The sequence below is a fragment of the Dipteris shenzhenensis genome, chromosome 17 (genome assembly GCF_047967505.1).
Source record: "Dipteris shenzhenensis isolate YYH24624 ecotype China chromosome 17, Dip_SZ_1.0, whole genome shotgun sequence".
Classification (NCBI taxonomy): Eukaryota; Viridiplantae; Streptophyta; class Polypodiopsida; order Gleicheniales; family Dipteridaceae; genus Dipteris; species Dipteris shenzhenensis.
Genome location: NC_141612.1, coordinates 13,426,057 through 13,450,592, shown reverse-complemented (window position 1 = coordinate 13,450,592; position 24,536 = coordinate 13,426,057). Strand labels below are relative to the sequence as shown.

The 24,536-nt window shown below is 44.0% G+C and overlaps 1 protein-coding gene across 2 annotated transcripts in view; it reads right to left on the bottom strand.

The window, feature by feature from the left end:
* Nucleotides 1-24,536, bottom strand: part of LOC147891711 (glycoside hydrolase family 2 protein) — a 165,817-nt gene that overhangs the window by 21,380 nt on the left and 119,901 nt on the right. For both annotated transcript variants that reach the window (XR_015542402.1, XM_087387885.1), the window contains exon 15: nucleotides 9,283-9,411. Coding sequence is in view for 1 of the 2 variants with exons in the window: in XM_087387885.1 (XP_087244011.1) it covers nucleotides 9,283-9,411 (129 nt within the window). In the remaining variant the exon portion in view is untranslated. The remainder of the gene's footprint in view (nucleotides 1-9,282; nucleotides 9,412-24,536) is intronic.

Genomic DNA, 24,536 nt, shown 5'->3' with positions numbered 1-24,536 from the left:
GTGGAGTGTGGCTCACCATCTCATCACTAAGTCTTGCCCAAGGTTTGTTGGTCACTCTAGAGTGAAGCAAGAAGGTGAGGCGCCTACTGAACAATAGAAGCCATCTTAACCTCTCGCCTCCAAGCCCCCGCTAGCATAGAGCATGTCCCCACAAGTTTCCCCTGATATGGCTTCGGTAGTGGTCCAAAACCTAAGAAAGCGACATTATGCAAAGAAAAACACAAAGCGGAGAGCCAAACAATAGCAATAGACATGGAAGTGTTAGAATTATTGACATATTCTAGGCAGTGACCAATGTAATCCATAAGTGAATTAGGGCCACTTTTCCCTCACTAGAGGTGTTTCCCCCTACCACAGTTAGTGGGTTAGTGTGGTTTTGTCACTTGGACAAAACCACCTCCTCACATGTAGTTCTTATCTTATCTATTTCATGCTTCTACGTTTTGCTCTGCTCTCTTGCTTGCGTGCTTCTTGCTTCCATCTTTCAACATTTGGTATCAAAGCAGCTTGAGCTCCCAGACCTGCTCCTTATCCGCAAGCTCCAGCCCGCATTTCAGCAAGTCCGTACAATCCATACGACTGTACGGATTTCTGTCAACCTTACAATGTAGCGCCGTCCGTACACGCCTGAAGACTCCGCCCGTATGCAGCCCAAGCGCTGTTTCAACCGTACGATCTTCCAACTCCACCGTACCCCCTACTCGTCATTGTCTGTACAACAATACGCACATGTACAGTCTCCATTCCGTACAATACCACTCCACACGTGCATTGCCAGCTTGCTCGCCGTATAACCGTGCATCCATACGGCGCCGTACATTCAATACAATCAGCGCCGTACATTCAGTACAGTCAGTGCCATACATTCAGTACAGCCAGCGCTGTACATTTCCGCACACCTGCAATCCGTACGTTCATACATACCGTACACTTGCAGTCCGTACAGGGTATCCGTCAGTGCCGTGCAGTCCATATACTACCTTCTATCCTCTGCAAGTTTTTCTTGCAGGATCATTTTACAGGTGCTTTCCTTCATAGGTGCATTTTGCAGAAACCCATTGTTTGGCATATATTTTGGAAACACATTTGGGGCATTTTATTTGTTGCAGGCATTGCAATCAGGTTGCAAAATCTGCTTCAAAAATTTGGGGCTTTTTGGTTCTGCTTGCAATCTTGCAGATAAAATTTAGGGCTTTTGTAGATAATTGCAAAATTAAGGGCTTTTGGTTGATTTGCCCTCTTTCAGTTGCAATTTCTTGCAGGAATTTGGGGCTTTTGCATTTTGGATGCAATTTGGCAGTGGACAGATTATTTGGGAGCTTTGCAAGCAGTTTTGGACTCAGTTTGAGTCACATTGCAGACTTCTGCCATTTTTTGCAAATAGATTTTGTAAACTTTGGGCATTTGCAGAGCATTTTGGTGCATTTTAATGCCTTTGATAGGCTGTGACAGCAATTGTCATTTTGGGCAGATTTTTGCACACTTTGGTTATGCATTTTACATCCCAGGAAGGGATTTCACTTGTCTAGTTTGCTACATTTTTGAGTTGTCTAGCAGATATGGCTCAAAACAATCCCAATGAGGTCTTTGGAGTCCTCACACAGGAGGATACCTTGGATGGCACAACCTACTCTTTGTGGAGCTTTATGGTGCGCAACATTCTAGTTGGCAGACATCTATGGGATTATGTCAATGGAGATGAGACAAGGCCAGAAATTGTGGCTACACCTGTCACTCCTACAGGTGGAGGTAGGGATAGAGGTCAAGGTGCAGGACAAGTGGTAGAAGCAGCAACTGCTACTTTGGTGGCTCCCACAGCAGAACAGAAAAGGTGGGATTCACGTGATGCACAAGCTCTTTCAATTATTTTCCTTTCTGTCAAGAGGTTTATCATTCCTCATATTCGGTCATGCAAGACCTCGAAGGAAGTTTGGGATATTTTAGAGAGCATGTTTGCAGCAAGAAATGATGCCCGAGTCTCGTTCCTGAAGAGAGAGCTATCCCATACACACATGGATGAGGGCGATTCCATGAATGCTCACCTCACCAAGCTTCAGGATCTAAGGGAATAGTTGCTGAATATAGATGAGATCATTGTTGGAGATAAGTGCACACTAAGTGTACTATTTCCTAGTCTACATTTGTCTAAGTCTAAGTCTAGTCTTTATGTCTTGAGTGTGTGCCATGTGGCACTTCTACAATTATCCCATAAGCACTCTTGCTTTATGTCTTGTACTTTGGCCCATATATTCAATGGGTCACATCATTCTAATCTATCAGTCTAGCTTGTGTCTTGTCTACACTCTTCTCAAGGTATTTCTAGTCTTTCAGTCTTGTTATTTCATTTCCAGTTTCTAGTTCTAGTTCTTGCTTCCATATTCCAACATGGTATCAGAGCTAGGTTGATCCCTCTTCTTCCTCTTCTCTCCCCTCAGTCTGCCTTTTCTCAGATCTCTCTCCCGCTCAAGATCTGCGCTCCAGATCTACGCGACAGATCTGTGTGTTTCTGCTCCAGATCTGCGCCAGATCTGCGCATCATTTCTGCCAGATCTGAGCTCCAGATCTGTGCAAACCTGCTGTCACATCTGCACCCGCTCCTGCTGTCGCTCCTGACAGATCAGCGCCGTCCGTACAGGCGTCCGTACTCCGCTGTGACCGTACGCCGTCTGTACTTCGACGTCGTCCGTACGTACCTGCACCCGTTGTACCAGTGCTGTACCTGCACCCGTTGTACCAGTTCAGGTGGCCTCTACTACTGCAGATCTGCCTGCCATTTCTGTCCTGATTTCGTGAGCTGAAGGAGCTGCCCACGACTTTCTGAAGCTGCTGCCTGTACCTTTTCTGTTCGAAATAAAGGAGGAGCTGAAGCTTTTTTATCTCTGCCCAACCTGCATTCAGTTCTGCATTCAGTTCTTGCTAAGGTACTATACATTGTCTCTTTCAGTTTGCTGAGCAGTCCTTTTTAATCCTCATATCTGCAAACTGCTGGTTCCTCCTACTTCGATGGGCTGTCATATGCTATGGCCCTGACAAAGTGGTGAGAGAACCGGCTTCTGGGATCTCTTCCTCTCATTTATTTTCTGCAATATTGTAAGGGAATAGACACTGCCCTTGCATCCTAGCAAGAGGTAAGACCTTCCCACATGGCATCTTCCTCTCATTCTCTCATATCTATCGACAAATTCAATGGGTCCAACTTTCATACTTGGCAGATCAAAATCAAGTGCCATCTTATGAAAGAAGGCCTTTGGGACATTGTTCACCGTGATGCTCCCGAAGGTCCATCTGAGCAAGTTGTTGCTGCCAAGAACGACAAAGCCTATGCTATCATATTGCTCGGCCTTGGAGATGATTACATTCATCACATCTCCGACATACAGTCTGCTCCTCAAGCATGGATCACTTTGGACACTCTTTTTGGAGCCCAATCTAAAAACTCTAAGATTGCACTTATGATCTCATTCTTTGATCTACATATGCAGGAAGGAGCTACTATAGCCTCTCATGTCAATTATCTTCGCAGTCTTATGGTTCAGCTTGCGTCAGTCAAGTCTCCCATCTCCGAAGATATTGCTATTGCTGTGCTTCTCAAAAGCTTACCTGACTCCTATGCTACTCTTGTCACTACCTTCAAGTATCATAATAATCCTTCTCTTGAGGGTATCATCAATGCTCTCCAAGAGGAAGAAAGAACTCAACAACGAAAGGTAACTGACACTGCATTTTTAGCAAAGAAAGAAAGTTCTAAGGTAAGAAAGCCTTGCACCCATTGTGGCAAAACTAATCATGTGGAGAAGGACTGTTTCAAGGCTCATCCATGCACCATTTGTGGCCGTGATAATCACCGGGAGAGGGACTGCTACTCCAAAACCTCTACATCAGCTCCTGTATCTACCTCAGCCCATGTTGCTGCAACATCTCCATCAGCTGATCCTGCTGTTCCTTCCTCACATGATGAGAAGTGGGCTTTCTGATTACTTCTATGTTTTGTCTACCACCTTGACCACCGATGATGTAGGTCAAGGGGTTCTAGTGTCTTGGTCTTTCTATTTGTCTACAATCAGTCTTCTGTCTATCTAGTCTTGTCTGTCTGTCTATTTGTCTATCAATCTGACTGTGTTTTAGATCCATCTTGTCCTTACCCTTGTGGACCCATATGAGGATATCACTTGAGGAGGGGTGTCTCAGGATCATTTGTCTGTCATGCTTTCTATCTTGTCTTTCTGTCTTACTCCTAGTGTCCACTTAAGGAGGGTGTTGGAGATAAGTGCACACTAAGTGTACTATTTCCTAGTCTACATTTGTCTAAGTCTAAGTCTAGTCTTTATGTCTTGAGTGTGTGCCATGTGGCACTTCTACAATTATCCCATAAGCACTCTTGCTTTATGTCTTGTACTTTGGCCCATATATTCAATGGGTCACATCATTCTAATCTATCAGTCTAGCTTGTGTCTTGTCTACACTCTTCTCAAGGTATTTCTAGTCTTTCAGTCTTGTTATTTCATTTCCAGTTTCTAGTTCTAGTTCTTGCTTCCATATTCCAACAATCATTCCGGATTCAAAGATGATTACCACCACTCTGAATTCTCTTCCCGAGTCCTATTTTGGTTTTCATACCTCGCTGAAGTTGTCATTGAGGGGGGGTAGCAATCCTCTTTCTTTTCACGAGTTGGTAGGACTCTTGTAGCAAGAAGAGCAAACAAGAAAGAATATGGCCACACGGACTGGTGATCATGCTATGCTTTCAAAGTTCAGGCCCAAAGGCAAAGGGCAGCAAAAGCAACATGGAATTCAGCCCATACATCATAAAGCTGATTCTGGACAGCCCTCTCATAAGGCTAAAGGTGATGCAGAGAAGCCAAAGAGGAAGGGCATTTGTCACTACTGCAAGAAGTCGGGTCACTACATTGGTGAATGCAAGAAGCGAATAGCAAAGGAGAAGAAAAGGATTCGGGTTTGGCTGTCTCAGATGCATCATAGTGTACAGTCTGAGACAAAGAGAATGATTATGCTTTAATGTTGTCTCGCACTTTGTATCGGGGTCTTTTTCAGCTTGATATTTATGAGAAAAGATATGATCTTGCACTTGCAGTAAGCACTCTCACTGCTGCCATGCAGAATGCAGAGTTATGGCATGCTAGATATGGGCACATGAGCTATGGCAGCTTGATGACACTTCAGAAGCATGCTATGGTTGATGCATTGCCTCCTTTGGAGTCACCCCACCTTTGTGCCATAAAGATGCTTTTGACAGCAAAGAGTGGATGGATGCAATGAGAGTTGAGCTACAATCTATTGCCAAAAATGAGACATGGGAATTAGTAGATCTACCTCCCGGCAAGCATGCCATTGGTACCCGGTGGGTCTACAAATTAAAAAGGAAATCTGATGGCAACATAGATCGACACAAAGCCCGTCTTGTTGCAAAAGGGTATGCCCAACAACAAGGCATTGACTTTGAGGAGACCTTTGCTCCCACCTCCGGGATTACTACTATTAGATGTGTCATTGCCATTGCAGCCCATCACCATTGGCAAGTGCACCAGCTTGACATCAAGACTGCCTTACTTCATGGGGATCTGTAGGAAGAAGTTTATGTGACACAACCTCCTGGCTTTGAGGTTGTTGGCTCTGGAAACAAGGTATGCCGGCTGAGAAAAGCCCTTTATGTTTTGAAGCAGGCACCCAAGGCATGGTATGCTGAAATTCGTGCACACTTACTATCCCTTGGTTTTCAGAATAGCCCCACAGAGCCCACTCTTTATGTCCTCGGGAGTGGATCTGAACTTTTAGTGCTGATTTTATATGTGGATGACATGCTGATCATGGGCCCTCATACTCAACATATTGCAGCTTTCAAGGCTGATTTGCAGCAAGCTTTTGAAATGTCAGACATGGGACAGCTGCACTATTGTTTGGGCATTCAGTTTGCTAATGTTGAGGGGGGTATCATGATGTCACAGTCCAAGTATATTGGACAGCTCCTTGATCGTTTTCAATTTGAGGATTGCAAGCCAATCTCTACTCCAGTGGACATTGGCTTCAAATTTTCAACTCATGATGGGAGCCCACCATGTGATATCACTTTTTACTAGTAGGCTGTTGGATGTCTCATTTACTTATGCCACACCAGACCTGACTTACAGTATGCAGTATCCCAGCTCAGCAGGTTCATGCACATGCCCAGTTCACAGCATTGGCAGGCAATGAAGAGAGTCTTCAGATATCTCAGAAGCACTCAGGATTTAGCCCTCTTCTATGGTGATCAGGGTTCACTTACCATGCATGCTCATACGGATAGTGACTGGATAGGTTATTCCGACACCAGAGTGTCACATACCGGCAACTGTTTTTTGCTTGGCAGTTCATGTATCTCTTGGCTCAGCAAGAAGCAACCAACAATTGCCACATCCAGTTGTGAGGCTGAGTACAGGGCAGCCTTCACCGCTACAGTAGAGTGTGTCTGGATTCAACAGTTACTTACAGATCTTGGTATTCGCCAGACATCCTCCACTATGGTCTACACTGACAGCCAGAGTGCTTTGGCCATTGCACATAATCCAGTGTTTCATGCGCGTACCAAGCACATTGAAGTTCACTATCATTATGTTCAAGAGCGGTTGTCAGCAGGAGACATAGAGTTGTCCTACCTTCCCACAGACGACAACATAGCAGATATGTTTACAAAGGCACTTCCTCGTCCCAAGTTCGAAGTCTTTCGATAGGCTTTACACTTGGTTCCCTTTGTTACATGATTTGGAATACCTTGTACATTCATACGTGGCTATATCCTTTTGGATGAACATGTGCCACCATGACCAAAAAATACCAGGTATTCTGAGACGTTTCCAGAATACTTCAGCCCATACCATGGAGGGGGGTTTGTAGGCCATCTTCTCATGGTCGTATTGATGCCCCTCTGGGCCCTGGTATGTGCCATATAGCTTTAGTTATTGGCACTTAGGTCACCTAGTACTTTTAGTGTCTTATGACACCTAGTACTAGTGGTACCACTAGGACACTAGGTCCTAGGGTTCTCTTTTATAGTACTTTGTACTTTCATTTTCATTCTACTAGTTGATGTGACGGCTTCCACTTCTTGCTCCACTCTTGTGCATCCTTTTGCTTCCGTGAGCCTACAAGAATTATTGACATATTCTAGGCAGTGACCAATGTAATCCATAAGTGAGTTAGGGGCACTTTTCTCTCACTAAAGGTTTTTCCTCCTAACCACAGTTAGTGGGTTAGTGTGGTTTTGCCACTTGGACAAAATCACCTCCTCACATGTAGTTCTTATCTTTTCTATTTCATGCTTCTACATTTTGCTGTACTCTCTTGCTTGCTCGCTTCTTGCTTTCATCTTTCAATAGGAAGCAATTAAAAAGAGGTGTTTTCGAGAGCTCCAGTAGTAAGGGTGGCTAGTTTTTCTAAATGACGACCTTTTCCATCTAGATAAGCTGGCCATGTCTTCTATGTCCTGGATTCCATCAGCTTCGTCATGCCTTTCTTCATTTGTTCTATCTGCGTGTACAAGAGGTCCTCAATTATGTAGACAGGGATGCCTTTAGGGCTATCCTCTTTGTCAATACATTCTAGATTACATTGCATCTTTGAATTTGATAATAAGGGGCTTTCCCTTGTTCTTATTTTTACTTGCGTGCCAAGCCTTCTTGATATGTGCCCCCTTGCTGACGAAGCCCTCAGTGTGGCTGCTCCAAGTCTAGAACAATAGGGGAGTGATCAGACATCATCATGCTCGCAAGAATGCCCGTGTACCCCTCTTTGTGCAAAGCCCAATCCTGACATAGAGTCTATCTAGCCTCTTCAAGAAACCATCGTGACATCGCTAGCCAAAAAGGAAACAAAAGGTTGCCCAAGAACCAAGTCATGCATTGCGACCCTAGATAGTGAAAATGACATGTTCCCAAGTGTGTCTCTCTATTGGTAGCATGAATGAGGATGCCTCAAGCTTTAAACTGTTGAAGTCTCCTCCAGCAATCCAAACTTTCACATCAAGGGGACAATTCAAGATTTCTCACCAAAAGAGGTGGCAGCACATTGGCCCATTAACATTGAGGATCTCGAGACGAAGCTCCCCCACCCTAATGCACGATTCCCTTTCAAATCTCCGTAGTCAAAGACCTCAGGGGCCAGGCCTACCTAGAAATGCAAACTCCATTACTTTGACCAGCCATCGGGACCATGAGCAATTGCATCTCTTGATATCTATTATGCTTCTCATGCATCAAAATATCCACCGAACAAGAGCTTGCTGCAACTCGTCTCATAATCAGTCGTTGCGGCTGCTGATGTGCATGGTCATGAAAGTCGTGCATGTTCCAGCTCACTACTATCCAGCTCAAGTAGAAGTAGAGTCTATTAACGTCCTCGGGGGGCCAAAAAGGAAGGCGGGAGTGGAGAACAAAGCCCAACTGAAAGTCTGTGAGCAGCCTGCCTCAACAGGTAGTTTTGAGAGTGAAATAGTATGTTTACCACCTAGAAAGGGGCGGCATTGACACAACGCCAAACCTGTAGGCCCAAGTAAACAGATATCTGTATGAGACTCCAAGGTGGGTAGCCATTCAAAGAGGCTTGGGGAAGGGCAATTTTTATCTACCCATCCCAAATATGTTTGGGAAAAAATTTAGCTCACACTTCACCTTATATCCATAGATAATCCACATGGTGCTCCCCGCCACTCCCAACCATCGCCAATTCCAATGCTACATCACCCTTGAGGATGATTCACTCGAAATATAAAGCCAATATGGTTGTCTTCAACTGCCTTCCAGTACCTGTTAAAAAGAAAATGTGAACTAAAACTGTCGATTCTGTATCAGAGAAGCTTGGGAAAAGTGCCATTAATAAACAGGAGTACACATCATAGCATTGAGTGTTAATTTTTATGTTCGACGCATGTTTTGATTTATGATGGAGAGTTGTATGACACCAATAGCAGTGGACTGTATATGAGAATGGTGTAAGGGTGATTGCAAGAATGAAGTCCATATCCATAGCTGTGAATAAAATGTGTGTGGGGACCCAAAAATTGTTTGCTTTTAAACTATTATAGTAATTAACAACATACACATGTCCCAACCTACAGTTCTGTTCACCATATCTAACCAAAGGGCATAATTACTGTGGTAATACTGCTATACTCAGATGACAGAAGAGAAGAGATAGGGCCATGGCATATAAAAGAAAGTAGGCATATTTGAATAAGAGGAAAACATTTCAGCAGTGATACAACCATCTTCTTTCAGTTCCAGTAATACAAACCTTCCATCTAGCTATGATGCCACTATGTTTGTCAAAATCTATCATCCATTCATGCTGAGGGCCTCCAATCCTGAGAGCCTTATCAGAATCCTCAACTAGCATGCAAGGCAAGTCAACTGACCTTTTAACCTGCAAAATAGACATACGACTGCAGTGAGAGACAAAATAGACATACGACTGCAGTGAGAGACAAGGGAAATCACGTTGTGGGTAAGTATACAGAAAAATACTAAAATCTCTAAATGGCCGGAAATAAGAAAAACTTAAACTCATAAATATGATGTATGACTTGTACGTTCAATTAAAACTTGTAATTGTTGAATCCAACATTAATTCCACTTTGACCAACACTAAAACTTTTCTTGCAACTTGGAAGCACATATATCCAGATGAATTCAGGGAGCTGCCCAAGCCCAACCTCTAAAGTCAAAACAAAATGAAGTTTTGACCTCATATTAGTCACCCACAAGGTTGAAAATCATATACTCCATCACATAGCAGAGACTAGCTACTAAGACACCCCCACCAACATCATCAGTGCCTAACCAAAGATGTAGACCATAGTACAAACATATGCTCACACACATATACACACACCCACACAAGAATAGGCATCCATTATGTCATACTGAGTTTAGGTCAGCACTCTAGAGTGGAACGGTGCCACTCTAGATTAGTCCACATACTATTCATCCTAGCTAATAACTGCCTCTACAACAAGAGTACTATATTTTAGTCTCTCCCAAACACAGTTTTAAACCCACCCTCCCATGAATAGGCATTCCTGGACTGTCAAGGCACCAGGATCCTTGGCACTCCTAGATTCTAGATCCTTTGGTTCGCTTTGGATTTTGGGTTTTGGACTTTGATTTTACTCAGTAAGGGGCCCTAGAGAGCCCATGGTGGCTTGTATGAGGGACTATTTTTTGTTGTACTTTGTCTCATAGGCCCGTGAAGCTTCTAGAATCAATCAATCAATCAATCAATCGTTCGTTCGTTCGTTCCTTCGTTCCTTCCTTCCTTCCTTCCTTCATTCCTTCATTCTTTCTTTCTTTCTTTCTTCTAGCACCTCTAACTTCTAAGTTTCATCATGTTTATAGTTGAGATCATGTTCATCTGGTCCTTACCAGAAAGTCATAGTCAAGCGTTCATCTAGCATTAAAAGCATGAGCTGCATGTCCCATGCCTAGCCAATATGCTAACAATAAGGAGGCAAGGCTCCTCCTCTGTAAGAGGACTGACCCCCTAGATCATGAGGCACTATCCTATGCAACTTTACACTTGCATACTTATGGCATAACTGTTTGCAACATGATACTCTAAATGCTAGATCTAGAATTATAAAATCCTTTGAGTATCTTTAGGAGCTTGAACAGCATGCTTGCATTTGTGGTTTCAATCACAAAACCGCATTTGCATCCAAGTAGAATCCTAAAGGAACACCTACAAGCCTACTTTATATTGCAGATCTCCTCCAAATTTTCTTCTCCTTCAAGGATAAAAGCAAGAGGCATACATGATGGATCACTTTATGGCTCATCATTCTCAAAACGTGAAACCATAGAAGAATATTTGGTTCAAGATTTGTTTAACCCTCGATTGGCTTTGCATGCAGGCTAGCTTTGTGGTATGTGCATAGGCCATCATTACCTAGACATCTGTCAACATGCAATAGCAATAGGGCATGGTAATCATAGTTAGTGTTAAGGATCCTTGATAAGTGCTAACGTTCAAGACGTCATCTCCTTGGGTGTATGCTGCAAGAACAACTTGTCAACTTGAGCAAGATTGATGAAAAAGATGAATTATGTAGAACAAGGTCCTAATCACCAGAAGGCATCTAAAGCACAAATAGTGACATGAATCAATTACTCTTAAGAGCGCTGCACATGGAACCAAAGAATGGCTGCCGACTGTGATCACAGGGTACTAACTTGAACCAAACAATCATCCTCGATTCTTGTTGCATCACAATCACAGGCCTTCCCTAGATGCATCACAATCGGGGAATGATTTAACATCATCATCCTTGCCAAAATACATGTAGCGCCTCCGTGCATCGTTCAATCCCCCACATAGAATCTGTCAAATCTCTCAAGCAATCAATCATGCTGTCCTCGCCGGCCAACAAGTAGCAAAGGCTACTCCAAAGTATGGAGAACTATCATTCCTGCCAGGAGTCGCGACCACTGACTACAAAGATGAACTGGTCCCAAGTATTCGCTCTGATGAAGGCGTCACCAAGAAGGAGGCTTGGCCCTGCTTGTCCACGTCAAACTCTAGATTTCCTTTATCTCCTTCAAAATCCACGAGTCGACATCTGGGAGGCTCTCAATAAGCCATCTCCAAAAAGAGGTTTGTTGCTGCTGACAAGCAAAGGCATCAACATTCAGGATACCAAACTTGGAGTTTCGCATCCTTAGGTCGATCCAAACCACCCGTCCTCCTATGAGAGCCATGAGGGCTGAATTGGATTCAATCCATTAAAGAAATGCATGGGATCGGGTATAGTTGCCCATAAGCAAAAAGGCTATTGGGACAAAGTGTGTTAACAAGGTGAAAAGAAAATATGATGGTACCATTGACACTACAAGGCAAGGCTAGTTGCTAGCAAAAGGAGACACATTATGATGAGACATTTGCCCCCACGTCAAGGGTGACAATCATATGATGTGTTATATTGGCCGCTCATTTCGGTTGGAAAGTGCATCAATTGGACATTCAACTGCTTTCCTTAATTGTGACTTGCGTGAGGAAGTCTATGTGAGTTAGCCCATTGGATTTGTGATGCTTGGATAGGAAGGCAAAGTGTACGAACTGCGTAAATGTATTGTATGATCTCAAAAAAGCTCCACAGGTTCCTAGAGAAAAAACACGCTTTATTTAACCAGCCAAGATTTGAAGAACAGTCCGACTTTTTAAAAAGAAAAGAGCACCCTCTATGTCAAGAGAGACAAAGGGGATTTGATTATAATCATCCTCTATGTGGATGATATGCTGTTCACGGCACCAATGTGGACAGAATTGCACAATTCAAGACTGATCTCTCAGATTTGGGACTGTTTCATTATTTTTTATTTTTTTTCAGAAAAAAGGTAAATTCTATTAATGCTTGAAAACAACCATAGAAACAGCTTCCAAAAGGAGCTGTCGATGCAAGTACACAAAAAAAACAGGTTGCCAGCTATGATAAAGCCGCCTGTTTCTGGATTCATTGGCTCATCGCCTACAGGCTACAGAGATTCCGAAATAGGAGCTAGCAACCAAGGTGGTGGTCTATATATCCAACGAATACCCTTCGCAGAAAGGGTGTAGAAGATTCCTGCCAGTCATGCCTGGCAAAAGTGCTCCCACCTTTCGACAGTCGCTCTCAGGCTTGGAGTACCACGCTCTCAAATGGCGTGCAGCGTGAAGATGATGTCCAGCCAAATGGCTACTAGAGTAGCATTCGGAGAGACCGTCTGCACCCCCATCAATCGGCTACATCGAACGACCCAGATGTTCCAGGCAGTGATGCTACCAACTGTCTCCCACACACCGTCCTCTGGTAGAGGTGGAAATGCCATGGCATGCAGATCTGCCATTAGGTACCATTATAGTTACAAACAATGCAGGTCGGTCTTGGTTGTAACATGCAACGGTTATCTAATCGTGTAATTTTTAAACCTTTAGAGATGACGGAAATATAGAGCTGAGAGTGAGCTGTGAAAACTGTAAAAGAGAGCTGAGAAAGCTGAGGAAACAGTGTCCAAACCTCTCTCCGTTTGTTGGTCCAAACCCGACTGTTGTGCTGCGTGGTCACCTTCAGATCAGGCTGAACTGATGGCCAAGGGACTGAGGCTAGAGCAGGGCCAGATCTGAGGATCTCAGGGCTGCACACGAGGCTGAAATGGAGCTGTAGGAGGACTGAAGGCACGAGCAAACTGAATGAGAAAACAGGGCAGCCAAGGGGCCCTTTTATAGCGCTGGACTAAGCCAACCCAGTCTGTAAACAGACTGACTCAGTCTGTATGACAGACTGAGTCTGTTTTACAGACTGGCTGGCCTACAGCCAGCCTATAAAAAGCCCTCCCTGGCTCATTTGCCAGGGGAGTTTTTGGGCAGCCTTTGCAGGCTGCCTTCCCTGCTTACCTGTCCAGCCTTTGGGGACCCTAAAGGGACCCCTAACCTAGGCTAAGACCTAAACTATAAGATGGAAACACTTAACCTACTATTCTCCAGTGGGTACTAGTGAACAAGAACTGACTACTGACTTTTGACCTAAGGCTGAGAGACTGACCTACATAGCTTGTGCCTGACTGTCCCTAGACAAGGGCTCACAAAGGGGTCACAGCATACGACAAAATCTCCTATCTGGGAATTATAATACACTTGTCGATGTAGCCAGTGTGTCACCTTGCACCCAAGTGCGGGGGTGCATGTCACATTGGTGCTCTGAAATCTTATAGAGCCCGTCCCCCTATGTAGGGGGACCACCAAATGCATGTTGTCACAAGCCTATCAAAAACTGTCTATCTCAAACCACTGCCAGATTTCCTCCTTGTAGGCTATGTCCCGCTGTTGTAGGAGAAGACCCTCTCCTCGACCTGCAAAGGTGTGAGATACTAATCCAAATAATCCTATATAACTATACGCTTGCATAGTGCTGCAAGGCTAAGACACGAAAACCCAAATAATGTGAAATTATCTTTCCTCTTTTGAAAACCACAGGCGATAGCACAATTATATTCCTCCCAGTCAACCTCTGTAGCACAGTCCATAATATTTTCATACGTTGTTTCTTCCACGCTCACTACAAATCCCACAACTCCCTAGATGCATCTACATGCCACATGTCACAATCTTGAGGCCTTTCCTTAATGCACCATTTAGTCCTGTCTTGGAGTATATTTTAATCGTTTGCCCCTAGGCATATTTCACAATTCGATGCACCTAGTCCTCTGACCTTAAGTACATCTAGCCTGTGCCATTCACCCTCATCTATAGCCTTGGCATTAAGTCCCTTTGACCATATACATAAAGCACGATACTAATTATTTACAATTGTCGGTCCTCTAAAGGGAAAATACTGACTGACCCTTCCAAGATCATGTTATCTTAGCTTGAGCATAACATTACATCCCTCTTCATGCATCGACATCTTCGATGATGAAATCTAGGACTGCTCTCCGCTTTGATACCCGGATTCCCAAATAACCTCAGATAGAGGTAAATCATGCCATGCAACCAACACCATGGGTATCTTCTAATTACGTACTTGCATTGTTCCTAGGTCCAGGATTCTTGTTGGTTTGCGCCTTGCATTATCCTCTATCTCTCGAAACTAAACAATACTAGCGAGTCACTTGGGTGCAGAAACTATTTTAAACAAGAAACATGAAACACTAGGTGCACCTTACAACCCTGTGGTAATTCCAATCCATAAGCCACCTTGCCTATTCTTTTAAGAATTACCCACGGCCCATAATACTGGGGTGACGACTAAGCACACTCTCCTGCAGTCAGAGAGAGTGAAGAAATTCTGAGAAAAACTTTCTCCTTTCGTAAATTCTCTAAAACATCTATTTACATCCGCATACGTCTTAGCTCTATCCATAGCTTGGCAGATGTTAGCTCTCACAAGTGCTAGCATCTTCTACATCTGAACAACATAGTTCACGGCATTAGGCACTTTCTGAGGTATCTCAACATGGTTGGATTCGCTAGTCTATAACCATAATTTAACTCCAATGTTCATTCCTTTAGACAAATGCTTTCTATCATTGTAGGTAAACTCTAATAATGGTCAATACTTGTTCCATGTTTGTTGCCTCAATGATAGATATGCTATGAGCATATCCTCTAACATTTAGTTAACTATCTCTATTTGACCATCCGTTTTAGGATGATCCCCACTCCTCCCAACGCAGTCCTTAGTGCCTCAAACACTGCAGTCCAAAAATGATTGGTAAATTTAACATCCCTGTCTGACAATGTGGATTTGGGTAGTCCATGCAAATGAAACATGTGCTTAGTAAACAAATCCACAACTGGAAGGGCACTAATAGACTCCCTAGTTAGAATGGAGTGAGTCATCTTGGTAAGACGATCAATGACCACAAGTATAGAATCATATCCACCTTGTGTCGTAGGTAGACCAACAATAAAGTCCATGGAAATACTCTTCTTCTTGATGGTTTCTCCAAGAGATATAAAAGACCAGGTGTCTTCACCCACTCTCCTTACTTGACACGAGAAACATCATTTTCACATATTCATGAATATGTTTTTTTATCTTTGGCCAAAAGACGAGATCGTATCTCTTCTCCACACCTAGATGTCTCACACATTGGGCTATCATGGCATTGTTGAATGACCCTATGCCTAAGATCATTTTGATTAGGTAGAACTACCTTGCCATTACGTTTTAGCGTACCATCCACTATGGCATATCTTGCATAAGTTAGGCCTTTCCTAGATGCCAGGTCATACTTTTCCCTAAGTATAATCACATAAGCCTTAGGCCAAAGCTTTGCATAAACTCGTCCCTTTTCTGAGTTTCCATAATCTCGGTCATCAGAGCACTCTCTAATACCATGAAACTCATATTATAGATAACACGCGACAATACATCAGCAACTTTGTTCTCCTTTTCTCTTCGGTACCGAATTTTCATATTAAAATCTTGAATGAGCTCTGCCCACCTACCTTAGCAGCCAATCAAGTAAAGTTGCTTACAAAAATACTTCAGAGTATCGTGGTCCACATCCACGTAAAACTCTGAATCATACAAATAGTGCCTCCATGCTTTCAAAGCATGTATAGCAACGTGCAACTCTAATTCATGAGTTGGTCAATTTCATCGAGAGGGAGAAAGCTTCTTGCTTTCAAAAGCTACTAGTCTTCCCTCTTGAAGAACAACCGTCCCTACTGCAATGCCACTTGCATCAGTTTCTAGGAAAACCGTGTGTGGGGATCTATAATTTTTAACACCGAACCAAAGACCACAGTCTTCTCTATAGCGTTAAAAACTTTCTTGTTGATTGTCTCTCCACACAAAAGGTACTTTATCTCAGGCGTCAAAGGCGATACTATTTCAGAATATCTTTTGATATGCCTTCGATCAAATTAGACATATAGTAAGAATGATCGCAACGCAGTCAGACTCTAAGGAATGGACCATGCTAGTATCGCAACCACTTTCTTCGGATCCATTTATGCCCCATTAGGTATAATAATGATTCCCAAATACTCAAGCTTTACCATGCATAGCACGGTTTTCTTTTTATTTACATAAACACTCCAAAGGTGAAGGGCAGACTCAGCCATGATATCACTGGCGAGATGGGCTCGAAGTAACTTACCATGTGAGGATGGGAGTAGGGTGGTGGTCAGCACTAAAGGAGAAGGCTAATCAAAAAGCCTCTTTATTCAAGCTACAATTACTTGTGAAGACTAAAGATTTCATTTAGTTAACGAGCATCTAAATCTAGTTGATAGGGCAATGCACTACTTAAGATAGAAGAAATTATCGCAATACCACAGGCCGAAACATGGATGAAAACTTCACAAGATGAAATTTGCATGTCCGCTAATACGGCAGAAGCATATATCTAGATGAATCCAGGAACATCCCTGACACATCCTCTGAAAACACAACATAGTGCAGTTTCAATCTCATGATGTCACTCATAAGGTTGAAAACCATAAACTCCATCATGCATAGTAGGGACTAGCTACTATGGTATCCCCAATGACGTCATCAGCACCCAACATTGGGTGTAGAACATAGTATAAACATGTGCTCTCACACATACAAATCCACACACCGACACATACTTGAGCATCTGTTTATACAAAGTCTTTGTACTGAGTTTCTGTGACACTCTGGACGTGAAGGGAAGACTCAGCCATGACAAAGGCTAGCATTAAAGGAGAAGGCTAATCAAAAAGTCTCCTCATTCAAGCTATAATTGCTTGTGAACACTAAACGATTTAATTTTGGTCTCTCCCAGACGAGCATCTAAATCTAGCCGCAATAGGGCAACGCACCACTTAAGATAGAAAGAATCATCGCAATACTATTTAAGCCTCCAACGGAGCATAACAACTCACTAAGTGAAAGTATTTGAATTGGCCAGCATAGACCATTTTAATCGTGGAGCGACATGTAAAGACACCTACCAACTACGCTCCCTTGTCGTTACCATACGCTATTAGAACGCACAGCTGTAATGGTTGCCTTGCACCAACTATTGCGATCAACCAAATTCCACCAAGTCTTTCTTGCAATGAACTTTCCAACTATAGATTACAACCTGGCTCTGATACCAAATGAGACATGAAAACCCAAATAATGTGAACTTTTCCCTCCAATTTTGAAAACCACAGGCAATAGCATGATTATATTCCTCCCAAGCCAAACTCTGTTTCGAGCCCATAATGATTTCATATGTTGATCCTTCCATGCCACTACAGAGCCCACAACTGCCTAGATGCATCTACATGCCACATGTCACAACCCTGAGACCTTTCCTTAATGCACCATTTACCCCTCCCTTGGAGTACATTTTAATCATTTGCCCCTAGGCATATTTCACAATTCAGTGCACTTAGGCCTCTAACCTTAGATGCATCTAGTCCTTGCCATTCACCCTCATCAATGACCTTGGCATTAAGTCCCTTTGACCATATATACTAGCTAGTTACAATTGTCGGTCCTCCAAAGGGAGAATGCTGACTAACCCTTCCAAGGTCATGTCACCTCAGCTTGATCATAAAAAAGGCGATCCTGAGTGTCCCTAAATCGGATGATAAGAGGATGCTCCCAAGTGGGGTCCTCTCCTATGCACCATGCGCCCTCAATCCCATGCTCTGGGACTCCCAAGGTGGAAGCCACAAAGTTGATCGCATCCTCGATGGCAGTGGTGGATGTCCGAGGGGTCCCCCGCACTCTAATGCTGAGAGCCTTACTATGCATCTTTGCTGCTGCTCCAGAATGGTGGCTAAAACAGTGACCTTCACAAGCTCCCCTTTTCTGACATCCACCCATCTGGAGGTCTCTGTGATAGCCAACTACATGGAGGCTATATATGCCTACACTGCTAGCCCACTACTCGGTGCTGTCACTACGGCCACAATCTCCTTAACGGAGCTGTAGTACCTCCTGACTGAGGCTATGTATAAGCGATCCTGTTCTATCTCTTGTGCATGTAGGCAATGAACCTCCATGATGAGCTGATCCCAAGCCTTGGATAGAACCTGGTGTGCCTGAAGTTGGCTGATATGGATAGGGTATGAAGGGAGGCTGACTGATACGGAATAGGGGCAGAAGGGCAGGGGTGGCACACGACTGAGAGAGGTGGGGGGACATCTAAAATATGGCTGAGGTGAGCCTGACCATAGAGGGAAAGGGTGGTTGGCTAAGGGGGAGGGGTGACAGGGAGGAGTATTATAAGGACACATGGGGGGTATTGTAGTCTTCGGACTAGCAGGGCATGTCAAAGCTAGTACTGACAACGCCAATCCCAAAGCTGATGTTGATGATGATGATGATGATCTCATAGATAATGATAACGACAATGATGATAATGATGATGATGACACTGGGGCTAGGGCTGAAGCTGAAGCTGCTGTGGCTGCAAACTTTTGCACTGCCATACTTCCATCTGCAACCACTTAGATTGTGGGGGTTGTTGATGCCATTGACCTTCAACTGTCCTTTAGGCTGTTGTTCGGGTGACTGGTTTTTTGGCTTCTTTTTCTTCTCTCCTTTTGCCATATTGTTCTGCTGTTTTTTTACTGTTTTTTAACTGTTTTTTGACAGTCGACCCACAAAAAGAGGCATCTGGGAGTGGTTAAGGGGAGGCAAGTAGAACGGCTGAAAAGGAGGTGGGGGGAATGGAATGCAGAGCAGGGAAATGGAATGCAAGTGGCTGGGAATGGTCAAGGGGAGGTGGGGGGAATGGAATGCAAAGCGTAGGGGCAGAATTCAGAGGCCGTGGGGGAGGGGGGGGCGGTGCAGGATGCACAGCATGGGGGCAGAATGCAGGGCAGAGGGGTCGGGATGCAGAGGCGGTGGGAGAGGAATGCGAGGGCTGGGGGCAGGGGAAAGAACCAATGTTGCATTGTGATTGCCAAGAACCCCATGTTACATGCTCAGACGAAGCACATCAACATTCAGTAGCATTTCATCACAGAGCTGATCTAGGATGACCGCATCTCATCTATTGCCTGACTATAGAGGACAGCTTGGTTGATTTCAAAAAGGGCACGTAGAGCAACTCATTTCAACACATGGGCATTGGCCTCCAACGAGGTCATTGAAAGGAGATCTAGGAATACCATTGCCCAACATGTGAGCCCCCATATGTGGAGGACGGGTGGGTGACTAGGATTAGAGCTAGTGTGGAGAAGGCTGCAAAACGCTCATGATTAGGGCTGTGCTTATATAGCAGCCTTCCTTCAGAAATTTTTTGGACTGTCTGCATATGGGATGGGCATCTATTTCTATCACCCCAAGGGCTTTCAATCTGAACACGGACTTCAGTTTGTAAATGTTTCAGTCTGTAAAGAGACTTCAATCTGTAGCTGTTTCAGTCTAAACAGACTTCAACTTGTGGTTTTTGGAAGGGGATAGACTGCCACTTCCAAGCCCTATATAACGGACACATATGTCACTCTTTTAGCATCCAATGTCACTCCTTTAGCATCCAATGCAAGCCTTCCAAAGGCATGCAGGAAGCATAAGGAGCAGCAGCACTAAGCATCTTTGTAGTTCATCAGCTTCCAACCTTCCCTACGCTGAAACTTAGTCCAGCACTTGGCTGGCATATTGTACATTCGTGTGCCCTTTTGTGAACATTTTAGACGAGCCTCTACCTTGAGATCTTTTGCTTGCTCTGTTAGAATTATTGCTATAATTTAGCAGTGACCAATGTAATGTAATAAGTAGGTTAGGGGCACTTTTCCCTCACTTAGAGGTTTTTCCCCCTAACCACAGTTAGTTCACTAACTATGGTTAGTGAAGTGATAAGGTTTTGTCACTTAGACAAAACCCATCACTCAGTTCAGTTGTAACACACTCATCTAATTGCAACTACGTTTTCAGCTCTCTTACTCTCCTGCTTCTTGCTATCACTTTTGCTCTCCCTCCCATTCTCACATTTGGTATCAGAGCAGACTAAGCTCTTGGACCAGCTCCTCCTGCCCCCGGACTAGCTCCCATCTTCAGCTCCCAAGCTCTCGACGTCACGCAGCTCCAGCCCAAGCTTCGAGGTGCTGTACTGGTCATACATCGTACAATCACCTGCAAGCTGTGAATCCGTACGGCTGCGCTCAGCTCACACGTGTGCCGTTACAGCTCCCAGCTCGTCGATAGTGCCGTACAGATCCCGGACTATACATACAAACCGCCGTACAACTGCCCGTGAACAAATCTGTACAATCTCTGTTTGCTGCATCGTATGTCCATACAACTGCAGCGCCGTACAGCTGTAGCACCTGTTCCAGCCGTACATCGTAGTCAGCCGTACAGCTCGTCGCTATACTGTACGGTTCGTCGTACAGTTCCGTACCAGCCCTTGCATCAGAGTCCGTACGGTTCACAATATTGTTCTGTACACCTGCGCCGTGCATACCGTACATACCGTACAACCTGCAGCAGACATCTCGTCTGTACAGTACGGTCATCCGTACTTCTGTCGTACAGTCACCGTACCAACAGGGCCTTCTTGCAAGGTTCATTTGCAGGCGCATTCTTTGCATATAGCCATTGTTTGGCTCAGTTTTGTGGGAGCACAGTTGGATTTTTTGGGCAAACAATGCAGCAAATCTGCAAGTGTTGAAGAAATTTGGGGCTTTTGCAATTACACTATAATTTTGCAGTAAAATTTGGGGCTTTTGTAAAAATTTTGGCACACATTGCAAGCAAACTGCAAAGATTGGCCAAGAAATTGGGGCTTTTGCTAGAGATTAGCTATTTGGGTCAAAGTTGGCTCAATTTCAACTCCAAATTTAGGGCTTTTGTTCAAAAATTGCAGATTTGGGGCTTTTAGTAAATTTGCCCCTTTTGGGTTGCAATTTCAAGCCACAAATTGGGGCTTTTGTGTTGGGAGAGCAATTTGACAGATTTCAGTTCACACTGCCTTTCTGTGAGTGCTTTGAAGCGCTTTTGGCAGGTTTTGGAAGAGATTGGATGCTCTGGCAGATTTTTGACAGAGACATTACAGAGATTTGAGTTGCATTTTTAGCCAGTGTTTGGCTGTGTTTTTTGGGATTTGTGCACTCCATTCCCAACAAGGGAATTCAGATTTGCATTTGCTGTATTTTCTTTCTCAGACATGGCCCAACAAAATCATAATGATTTCGGTTTCAGTGGTCTCTCACAAGAGGACAAGCTGGATGGTACCAACTACTCCCTCTGGAGTTTTATGGTACGCAATATTCTGATTTCTCGTAATTTGTGGGACTATGTAAGTGGGCATGAGTCCCGGCCAGCAAATGTGGCACCTAATACCCCTCCCCAACAAGGAGGAGGCAGAGGTCGTGCACAGGGTACAGCTACACCACAAGTTATTGGTGCAGTTATACCTACCACTCCAGAGCAGAAGAGATGGGATTCACGTGATGCTTTAGCTTTGTCGTGTATTTCTCTTTCAGTGAAAAGATTCATCATTCCGCATATCCGGTCGTGTAAGACCTCAAAGGCAGCATGGGATATTTTGGAGAGCATGTATGCAGCTCGGAATGATGCCAGGGTGTCTTTTTTGAAAAGAGAATTGTCTCATACACATATGGAAGAGGGTGACTCCATGTCAGTGCACCTCACAAAGCTACAAGATTTACGAGAGCAGTTGCTGAATATTGATGAGATCATTCCTGATTCAGAGATGATTACCACTACTCCGAATTCTCTTCCTGAGTCTTATCTCAGCTTTCATACCTCGCTGAATTTGTCTTTGAGGGGGGGTGCAAATCCTCTCACTTTTCACGAGTTGATATGACCTCTGCTGCAGGAAGAGCAGACCAGGAAAAACATGGCTTCACAAGCAGGTGAACATGCCATGCTCTCAAAATTCAAGCCTAAAGCAAAGGGACAGGCAAAGACTTCAGCAAATCAGCCTTCCAGTGGTTCAGGACAGCCTTCTCAAAAGGCTAAGGGTGATGCAGGTAAGCCCAAGAAGAAGGGAATATGTCATTACTGCAAAAAGCCAGGTCACTACATTGGAGAATGCAAGAAAAGGCTCGCAAAAGAAAAGAAAAACAGCTCCGGTATGGCTGTCTCAGATTCAGCTCCTCATGCATCTGACAATGAGCAAGCTATAGCCAACTTTGTGGAGCACGACTATGCCTTCTTGTCTTGCATTTTAGACTCTCAGTTGGCTGCTCGGGATAGTACAGCCACTTGTAATGATGACACTTATGCTTTTCTGACATGCAGTTATGATTCTTCCAAGGATGCATCAGCTTTCAGTGTCAATGAGACACATAATACATGGTATTTTGACAGTGGTGCCTCAGAGCATATCACTTCCAGGAAGTGTCTCTTCACATCACTGCATCCACCACCCGTTGGTAAAAAGGTCACATGTGCCAACAACTCCTATTCAGTTCGTGGTACAGGAGAAGTTGAACTTACAGCCATTGATGGCTCAACATTCAGAATTTCTGATGTCTTGTATGTGCCTGGTATCACAAAAAATCTACTTTCAGTGTCCACTCTTAACAGAGCTGGATTTCACGTCATTTTTGAAGATGACAAGTGTGCAGTCCATGATAGAGAGCATGACTATGCCTTGAGATTGTCTGGCACTCTGTTGCGTGGTCTTTTTCAACTTGACATGTATGAGAAAAGACCAGCACATGCTCTTGCAGTTTCCACTCCTACTGTGGCTATGCAGAATGCGGACTTATGGCACGCGAGATATGGATACATGCATTATGGCAGCTTGATGACGCTTCAAAAACATGCCATGGTTGATGCATTGCCTCCTCTTGAAACACCTCCTCCACATGCCTGTGAAGGGTGCATTCTTGGTAAAATGCACAGATCTCCTTTTAAGAAGCATGGATCAGTTAAAGCTGTTCGAAAATTACAGCTTATACATAGTGATGTCTGTGGTCCCATGAGGACTCCATCATTGGGTGGTCATCTTTACTTTGTGACTTTTATAGATGACTACTCCAACTACACTTGGGTTTATGGGCTGAAACGCAAATCAAAAGTGTTTATGGTCTTCAAACACTTTGCAGCCATGGTTGAGAATGAATCCGGACTCAAGATACAGACATTACGCACAGATAGAGGAGGGGAGTACTTGTCTTCAGATTTTGATGCTTTTTTGAAAGACAAGGGCATTGTACATCAACTTACAGTGAGGCTAACTCCTCAGCAAAATGGGAAAGCTGAGAGAAAAAATTATACTCTTATGGAGATGGATAGATGTATACTGAAAAGCAAAAAATTGCCTCACAAATTTTGGCTTGAAGGTCTCATGTGTGCCAATTATGTTTTGAATCGGGCACCCACAAAAGCTTTGAAGACCAAGACTCCCTATGAAGTTTGGCAAGGGAGAAAGCCTTCTATGGATCATTTCCGTGTCTTTGGATGCCTTGCTTATGCTCATGTGCCTGTTGAGTTTCGGCATAAATTGTCTGATAAGGCAATCAAATGGATTTTTGTTGGGTACAGTGCAGAAAGCAAGGGGTACCGTCTCTACAATCCTGTCACACGCAAGATCATTGTCAGTAGAGATGTAATATTTTCAGAGAATTCAGCTCACACTCAAGCTGAATTTGATATGCCTTCTTCTTCCAGTGATGTCTTTGAGGGGTTACTACCCATTGCCTTGGGTTCCCCTGCTGATATATCTGATGAAAATCAGAATTTTCAGATACCTCCACATGCTCCGATTCAGCCACAGGATGCCTTACCACCTCCACAAGCCGTGGAAGAGGTTGTTCAGCAAGAAATTGCAGATATACATGCAGCAAAAACAGTCCCAAATTGGCTGTTACAGACTCTCAGGGAGAGTAAAATTGATGCTCCATTACCTGGCAGAACTCGGAGTGCAGTAAGGCATGGGGGAGGTGCTCTTTCAGTTGAATCAGCTTATGCAGGTACTCTTCTTGATGAGGAGGAACCTGAGACATTTGAAGAGGCACAGGATAATGTGCATTGGATGAATGCCATGCACGATGAGTTGCAGTCCATTGAGAAAAATCAGACATGGGAAGTTGTCGATTTGCCACCAGGTAAACATGCCATAGGTACA